A 9,247-nucleotide genomic window follows, 5' to 3' on the forward strand; every position below is an offset into this window, starting at 1 on the left:
GGGCGGTCGGGGCGCCGCCTCCTGTCAGCGCGGCGGGGCTGAGGCGGCGGCCGCCATCTTAGGGGGCGGAGGGAGGGGCCGGGGCTGAGGCGGCGCGGGGCTGACGCGGGCGGGCGGCGGTGCCGCAAGATGGCGGCGGCGGGCGGCTGGTGGGCCGAGGCCTGCGAGAAGTTCCGCAGCGCCCGCACCCTGTCGGCCGTGGAGTCGCGCAAGGACCCGGAGAGCGAGCCCTACCGCTCCAAGTACAGCGCCCGGGCGCTGCTGCAGGAGGTGAAGCAGCAGCTGAGCGCCGCCGAGGAGGGAGGCGAGGCGCGGCTGCTGGCCGTGAGGCGCGCCGTGCTGGAGTACGAGCTGGGCGTCAACCACACCGACACCGAGGAGCTGTCGGCCGGCGAGGAGCACCTGCAGCGCTGCACGCAGCTCCTGCAGCCGCACCGCCTCTCCCCGGACTGCGTCTCCCTCTACATCCAGGCCCAGGTGGGCAGCGGGCTCTGAGGGAGCTCTGAGGGGGCCCTGGGTGCTGTGAGCTCGGCGGAGGGGCGCTGGGAGGGAGCTGCTCCTCTCCAGCCCCTTCGCTTCTCGCCCGAAAGAGTGGTTCCTCAGGGGTGTGGAGGTGTGCTGCTCGCTCGCTGAGCATTAGCAGTGTGTTCTCTGGATGTAAACCAGGTGTTCACAAAGCAGCCTCCTCCGGATAGGGAAGCAGGGATTCATAAGGAATTCGCAAGAATAGTAGAAGATTTCAGTGTGTCCAGACCGTAACTGGTACTCCTTAACCCTCACTTGCTGTCAAAGGCAAGCTGGGGGATGCTTTTATTTATGCAGTGTCCTGAAAAGGTAAATTATTCCTAAAATCGCTTGCTTGTTCGCTTTTCAGCATTGCCTGTTATTTCTTAATCTATTATATTTTATTCAAGACAAGTAAACACCATCTTGAGAGTCTAGAAGTAATAACATTCACTCCCTAAAACTGAAGTAGATAATACTGTTAACAAAATCTCTGTCCAACAGCAGACAGGGCTGCCATCACCTGCCACCCAGTGCAAGGCGTGCAGCTGTGAGCACTGCTGCTAGATGAGCGTGCCCTCAGCTTTCCATCCCAAGCGCTGTAAAAGACTTGAGTATTTAAATTAAAAACCACAAAGCCACCAAACCTGAGTATGAACGCAGTAGTAGTCACCGTGGCTGTAATTCTACATCAGCGTGTTCTAGGGACTGCAAATTATGTTGTCACTGCACTTGTGCTGTTTGGAGGGGAGGCGCGTTCCTTTTTCCTGCTGGGCCTGTTCCTGTAGTCCTACCTGTAATTTTTGACCTTTTACATAAGGGTATATATGGCAACTTCTGTCTAATTAAATTTGGTCAGTTCCAGTGCTCAGCGGTGGGTAAAATGTTCATAAACATCATGCTATGTGGTGCTTTCTTTTAAAAATAATAAAAGGAATGGAAATGAAAGGGCCAGGAGGCTGGCATACAACTATGCATAGTAGCTTTTTTGAAGGTCTTTTTTTTAATCTTACTTGATTTTGTAATAACACTGGCTAGGAATTAAATCAGCACAGTAGACATTGATCACTCTTAATACTTCTGTCTTATTTTTGTAAAAGGTAGGTTCACAGCTGCAGTAACACGTTCCTATGTACTTTCCTGTAATATAAATCTAAAGGTGGCAATCCGTAGCTTTTACATCTTAGTAGTTCCTTTCATCTCTTCTTGTAGTCAAAGTGTACAAGCATTCACTCCTAGCATTTTTTCCCTGTTAAATTTTTCCACAAAGTTGTGATGGCAAATATCTAATCTGATAGCGAATGATTTAAAAGATGCTTGAATCAGATGTAGAGCGTGCTGTGTTGAAAAAACTTTATTTGAACACACCAGTCCTAATTTAGGAGAGCAAACACAGAAAGTTACGCTTTGTGAGATGATATTTGTATGTATTTGCCCCTGTGGGAACCTTCTGCTTTGAGCAACTTGTGATAAAATGGGTTGCCTTTTGAAATGTATGATTTTAAAATACATATATGGGGATGAAGACTGATAAGTTAATTGGATAAAACGTGTGATGTAATTAAAAAATAACTATTTTGTTCTTCGTTTTAAATTCAGAACAATCTAGGTATCCTGTGGTCTGAAAGGGATGAAATTAAAACTGCACAAACTTACCTGGAATCTGCCGAAGCCTTGTATAATCAATACATGAAAGAGGTACTGTATTTATTAATATTCTGACAGGTCTTACTTTTGTGCATCACTTACAGTTTCATTGGTCTTGGAAAAAACATACAATGGAACTTGAGTTTCTGAGCTTTATACTCGCTGCTGTGATACTTTTGAGTTTGTGCTGCTAGCAGAGGAGGCTCACTTGCTAGTTTCAAAATGGGTTTACTCAGAAAAATAGTTTTGCTCAAAAAAAAAAAGTCCTTGATGAAAGATCTTTGAGGTGATACTCCACATTGAAGACAAGTAGAACTTGGTTTCTAATTGAGATTGTGCTAATCTTGTTTTGGGAATGCTGTGAAATGTCAAACTTTCAGTCAGATAAGGGAAATAAAGTGCAATGTTTGCATGGCTTGGTCTGACCATGCACAATGTAATATTGCATAGAGGCAAGGAGTTTAGTTCATTTCAAAGAGGACAATCTTACAAGCAGTTATACCCCTCTTGCACATTAAACAACCTTTTGAGTCGTGGATTCTGCTGTATATCAACAAAGGCTCCCTTGTGCTATTGTTAGGTGGAAGAGTTCCTGAGCGAGCTAAAATTATTTGTGAGCTTAAAGGAGCAGTATGAAGTTAGCTGCATTAAATTAGTTTTACATGAATATGGATTACAGAATAAGTTATTCTGGAAATTTTAAGATGGGTTATTCTTTGTGGGTTATTTCCTGCCACAGTACTGCCTTTGTAACCGTGCTAGTCTACACTTAGAGAAGAGGTAATGGATAATAGGGTGTAAAAAATAACTTGTGTTACCAAGACTGTTCTCCACCCTCTGAGTCAGTTGGTTTAACTAGAGACACTGTACCTCTCTACAGACCCTCACTCTAATTAATTCCTGATGTTCATCAGTGATATACCCAGCCAAGCACGATATTGTTAGCTTCCACAGCACCTCTAAAAGATTGTGTCTTGCTCCAGTGGTTATGGTTTTGAACAGCTACTACCACGCATTTCAGTGGATTGCATTCTTCTCGTATGAAGAAAATAATTACTTCGTACATACCACAATATACACGAGGATTATGACGGAGCTTTTGGTTTAAAAAACAAAAACAAAATGAAGTATTTCAGTAATAATTCACTCATTTTCATTAATTCATTAATTAATTGCATGTAGGTCATGTCTTAGATCAAGATTTAGCAGCTTCATCCTCCAAAAACCTTGGCTGTTGTCTCATTTGTATGTTTGAGTGAACGGCCTCAGCAGCTTGTGAATAAAGGGAGTGATTGCAAAGTGGCAAGAGCAGTCCCTGCAGCAGGTCTGCTGAGTGCTCTGCACGTAATGTTCTCTGCGCTACTTCCTGCAGGATGTTTTCTTGTTACTGATTAATGCTGCTGGGCAAACGAATATTTCACACTTGAAGACAAGCTTAGTGCTAAACTGATGCTTTAAAAACATCGTTTTTAAAAAGCCATTATGTTGTTACATAATCTAAAGACACCCAATTGTAGTCCTGTAAAAATACAGGGTGAGTATTTCTGGGGCAGGTAGCATGCGTTATTTTGAAGTATGCAGGCAGAAATATTTTACAAGCTGAACACGGTGTACTTCTGTGTGAAATTGTGGTCTTCTCCCCCCCACCCCCCAGATTTCTTGAATGATGTAGAATTGCTGCAGAGATGTGACATTCAGATAGCTGTAGATGCATTATGTGAAGTTCTGTTGAATTTAGGATTGCAAAGTGATAAAGCAGTCTGCAGCCAGCAGAGGGAGCGCTGTGTCACAAAGTAGGAGAAATGTAGTTGACTAAATAGGTGGTGTATTCCTGCAGGATGGAAATCCTCCCCTGGATCCCAGTGAACATTTCATGTCTGAAGAAGAAAAACTCACAGACCAAGAAAGATCAAAAAGGTGGGTACATAGCAGCATATTCTAATTTTTGTAATTTTTATTTTCTTACCTAGGAGGGTGTATTTAGGGAGTAGAAAATGACAAAATCTAAGGAGTTTCTTTTTTCAGATTTGAAAAAGCCTATACCCATACGCTGTATTATCTGGCCCAAATCTACCAACACCTAGAGATGACTGAGAAGGCTGCTCAGTATTGCCATACTACTCTGAAACGACAGCTTGAGTACTGTGGCTATTACCCCGTGGAATGGGCACTCAATGCTGCTACGCTGTCACAGTACTATCTCTCTAAGGTAATATAGTGATTTTTCTGCTGTAATTATATTGTAAACATAGCTAGCAAGTAAGACTACTGTTTAAACAGCTGTTTGGAGCAGGGCTCCCTGTTAAATTAAAAGTGGCCTCTTATTAAACCATGGATTGTCTTCTGACATGACAGCTATTATTTTTTTCTGAAGAAGCCATAGAAGCCTTGTTTTTTAATTTTTTTCTGTGGCATAGTGATGACAACAGGGAAAACGGACAGGGCTTTAGACAAGGAAAGCTGTGTAGTTAATGAACATCTCAGCAGTGATGTGACATGATGCTTGTAAGTGAAATTTACTAGGTCATAATTGCTTCATCTTAAATTGTTCTTTCTAATTATATTGTTCTCTTATCATACAGAGTCTGAAAACAAAGGCGTCTTAGGGCTGAGGTATTGCACGTTGTATGTTCCATATAAATCATTATCCTTTGTATTTTGGCACGTGTTTAAGAACTGAGCCTACGTGAACATTAAGGCTAACTGTAAGATGATAACTGTTATTTCTGCACATCTGTCTGGACTCTAAATAATCAGTCCTGTTAGGAAATGCTTCCATTTTGGTTAGGAATGTTGAAGTTCCAGACTACTCAGGTGCTTTTTCCTGATCCTTAAAAACTTCTGCCATACATAAACCAGTTAATGCTCATATGAAGAGTAACTTGTCACTTCCATGTGGTTTTGATGCATTGACAAGAGTAATCATTAAACAAGGCAAATATAAGTAAAGGAGTCCAAATCTGACTTTAATGTATCGACTTGTTTGTCCAGCTCCCTTTGACTAACGCCATCTGATACAGTCTTCACCAGAAGATGTCAGGAAGTGATAGTAGCATAGATCAGAGCAGTCTGAAAACGTTCACAGTCTAATATAAAAAAGAATATTAAAAGAGTGGCTTGCTTTTATGGCTGTGGTAGGCAGAAAATAGTTAGAAAATACTGCATTCAGTAGTACATGTGGAAACATTCTTTTCTTCCAGCATCCAGGGGAATATTCTTGAGAGCCTCTCAGTTCTGTAATTTGCTTTGTACTCCTGTCTCCGTGCTGCCTGAGGTGAGGGGGCTAGTCAAGCTGAGAGCAGTGCCTGTGTTGCTTGTTCCAGTGTCAAACGCTGCCGTTTCTGTTTCTCTCAGCAATGCTTCATGGAGTCCCGACATTGTTTAGCAGCAGCCAGTGTCATCTTTAGCCAAGCTGGCCAGGTGCCATCTGCTGAAGACAGTAAGTTCGTACAAGTGTTCAACAATAAAATACGGTGAATTATGCATCATTCATACAGGCATTAAAAGTGAAGCCTATAAATATGTACAAAACATATTCTGGTGTTAATTTTCAAAAATCTCTTTTGTTAATAAACTGGAATGTCTCTGAAGAGCTGCTGCTACTGCAGCTTAAGATTAGCTATGAGTAAACCCTTCAAAAATAAAATTGAGTGCTTGTTGATGATGTTTCAGAAAGCATACCAGAAAGAGTTAGATAAGGTTTGCATTTACTGTAAAAGTGGCGAAGATTAAAAACTGAAACTTAAAACAATAGTTTTAAATTTTAATGCTTTCAGTAGTGGCAGTTCACCCACTTGTTACTGTATCTGTGCTTAATATCCAGCTTACTTTTGTTGTAAACCATCAGAGGAGGATGATTCAATGAACCAAAGGGGGTGCTTCCTGAGCATAGTTTTTGAAGGGGGCAGGAAACTGCAGCTCTTAAAAACCACAAATCGAGAAGGTACTTGTACTGCCTTTTGTTGCTGAATGCTGCAGCCTCATTAATGGCTATTTTTGAAGTTGTAGATATCACCCTTGTTGTTTGGGGTATTTATGTAAAGGAACGACTTCACTGTTCAGCACAAAGATCAATAAAAGACTTCTAAAGAACTGACCGCAATTTTAAGGACCTGTGGTTACGTGATAGCATCAGTACGCAACATAAGTCATCGTTGTAGGATTATGCTTTGCTTATCTACAGCACAGCTTCTTATGTTCCATGTCTTGGGCAAATGAAAGCTTCAAAACAGAGCTTAACTGACGGAGTACTCAGGGTAGTCCCAGCGTGAGTTCGTAACTCTGACTTTAACCGGTGAATTATATTGTTAAACTTCAATGGTTTGAGCTGTTTAGAGCTCTAGCACTTGAAGCCATCCATATTGTTAATTCACACAAAGTATAACCTGAATAGACTCAAATGAATTTTACCTAATTGAAGTTCAGTGATAGTACAATGATTTTAGTATTTTTTCTTGCTCAAAAATACAGAATTGTATGCAGTTGCCTTTGAGGATGTACTTATGTGATGGTGTCCAAAAGACTTTCAGTTTCAAGGGAACGGGACTGTCAGAGCTGGGTTATGCTGATCTCTTAGGCCTGTAAAAACCCAGGGGTTTTCAAACAGCCTGTGTTATAAAATATTCAGTAGGTCTGAATCGGTGTTTATGGGCTTCTGTAGCTACCTGTCTGCACAGTTGTCAGAGTTCTTGAATATTGGTCATTAAAGTAAAAAATGAGGTGATGTTTTCAGTAGGCATGTAGAAGCATACCAGCTGTTTACAGAGTTGTATAATGACCTAACACAGTGAACATGTATCTGTCCAACAAGGAAGAAAAAATAATTAACTACAAATAATGTTTCCTTTGCATGTAACATTTGGGGTTATTGTTGGAGTGCTCAGGTATTAAGGTTCTTCTGCGTTTATTTCCACTAACTAGATGAAAATGAGCAAGACCAGCAGGACCTTCGACAGAGAAAAGCTGAAATTGCAAGGTGCTGGATTAAGTATTGCTTGAATCTTCTGCAGAGTGCTCGGAAATTACTTGAGGTAACTCAAAATCTGTTCTGTGGAATAGATTGCTAAAAAGAAAAAGTCTGTTTTGATGCTAGTAGCAGGAGTCAGTTCATAGTTGGTAGCAAATGATAAGCAATTGCCCAATGAATAATAAAATAGCTGCTTGAAATCTAGCAGGTATTTCGTAGCGTGTTTTGGCTTTAATGCAGTACTTAGAAATAAGCATGGATGGGAGAAAAGCTCGCTAACGTGATCAGTGTGCTGCTTGTACAGCAACTTCACCAATTCCTCTCCTCCCTTGAATTTGCTCATGGCTTGATTTTGGCAGGTCAGTAAGAACATCCTCTTGATAACGCAGCACATTCGCCTGCTGGTGTTTTCATGCTAAATGCTCTGCAGAGGCAGGGCCGTATGGCTTTACATTTATTGGTTTGATTACGTTGTCACACAGAGTAGGGAGACTTAAATTGTTTTTGTCCTGTGTTTTTACATAATCAAGCTTGTAATCTACATTTTTGTTAGTGAATATAAGGTTTAATGTGCAAGTGTGTCTTCTGTGTTTTGCTGCTACCTAGTTTGTATTTGAAAGGTAACTCGTAAATAAAATGATCCAGTGTAAGCCTGCCTTTGTAAGGCACGTGCACTTTTAATTACTATGCTTTGTCTTTTCAGGATGACATTGGAGAGATGGATTTATTCAAGCAAACGCAGCTTAAAGCCCAAAGGAGAATAGAGGAAGATGAGAACGAGAACGACAGGAAAAAAGCTGTCCTTTTTGGGACGAGCGATATATGTGACTCTGTCTTAGCCATGGAAGAGAAAGTGAGCAGCGTGTATCCATTAGATTTTCAGGAAGCCAGGGAGATATTTCTAGTGGGTCAGAACTATGTTCAGGAAGCAAAAGAGTTCTTCCAGGTTGATGGTTATGTTACTGACCATATTGAGATTGTTCAGGATCACAGTGCGTTGTTTAAGGTCCTTGCTTTCTTCGAAGAAGACTATGAGAGACGCTGCAAAATGCACAAGCGTAGGATAGACATGCTGGAGCCGATATACGCAGACTTGAACCCGCAGTACTACCTGTTGATCAGTAGGCAGCTTCAGTTTGAACTAGCCGAGACCTATTACGAGATGATGGATTTAAAGGTATCTATTGGTAACAGGTTAGAGGGGCTTGACTCCCACACGATAAAAAAAGTGAATTCCTTGGCTCAGTTAGCAATCAAGTATTACGAACTCTTCTTAGATTCTTTGAGGGACCCAGATAAGGTGTTTCCTGAGGAGCTCGACGAAGATGTTCTCCGCCCTGCAATGGTGGCTAAATTTCATATCGCGCGGCTCTATAGTAAGCTTATTACTTCAGATAGCAAAAAGCAACTGGAAAATATGCAGACATCATTAGAATATTACACATTTCTGATAGACTATTGCGAGAAGCACCCAGATGCTGTCCGGGTTGTTGAGACTGAACTAGAGCTCAGTAAGGAGATGGTGGGCCTTCTTCCAGCAAGAATGGAGAGGCTGAGAGCAAAACTGGGGCCATTTGTATAAATACTTGCCTTGAAGGAAATGTGCATTATTAAAATGATCTCTGTCAAAACCAGTGCTGCCAAACAGTTCCTGTGCCGATTAATAAAACTGAGGTGCCCACAGTTTGGCAGTCCAACTATAGCCTGCAGTAACGCAACTTCTTGAAAAACAGAGCACTCCACTTTAGTAGCTCACCCACACTAATGGTCTAAACCTTAAATGTAAAGTGAATGTCCAGAGGATGCTTTGTATTGCTTGTACTGTATGTAAATATAAACCTTTTCTCCTTCTATTTTTCCCTTTGAGATGCGGTCTAAATGTAGTGCTGCACAAAAATGGTTTCTTCAAAGAGAATCTGTTGCTCTGGCAAAAATTTTCGAAGAAACTTGAGGCACGTTCTTCCACTTAGAAAACTTTTTCTCTCTTGTAACCTTTGTCCCCAGAAAACCTTATCTGTATGAAGGGAACTCTATTTTCATTATTTATTTTATGTGTTGCTCAGTGTTTTCTTTCCCTCTTAATTAAAACCTAACAGATAGAGGCTCAATAAATGGACTACCTTGACTAAA

The 9,247-nt window shown here is 41.4% G+C and overlaps 1 protein-coding gene across 1 annotated transcript; it reads left to right on the top strand.

Annotated features, from left to right (window-relative positions):
• Positions 1-87: 87 nt before the first annotated feature.
• Positions 88-9,247, top strand: KIFBP (kinesin family binding protein). Its single transcript, XM_084525048.1, has 7 exons — positions 88-477; positions 2,104-2,202; positions 3,989-4,068; positions 4,177-4,360; positions 5,506-5,590; positions 7,072-7,181; positions 7,821-9,247. The coding sequence occupies exons 1-7, from the start codon at positions 130-132 to the stop codon at positions 8,697-8,699; spliced, it is 1,785 nt and encodes a 594-aa protein (XP_084381174.1). The 5' UTR covers positions 88-129; the 3' UTR covers positions 8,700-9,247.

This window comes from Aythya ferina (assembly GCF_964211825.1).
Source record: "Aythya ferina genome assembly, chromosome: 7".
NCBI classification, from domain to species: Eukaryota; Metazoa; Chordata; class Aves; order Anseriformes; family Anatidae; genus Aythya; species Aythya ferina.

Coding starts and splice junctions, on each gene's coding strand:
- KIFBP (XM_084525048.1), top strand. CDS start 130: ATGGCGGCGGCGGGCGGCTGGTGGGCCGAGGCCTGCGAGAAGTTCCGC. Junction 4,361..5,505: donor CACAGTACTATCTCTCTAAG/GTAATATAGTGA, acceptor TGTTTCTCTCAG/CAATGCTTCATGGAGTCCCG. Junction 5,591..7,071: donor GGTGCCATCTGCTGAAGACA/GTAAGTTCGTAC, acceptor TCCACTAACTAG/ATGAAAATGAGCAAGACCAG.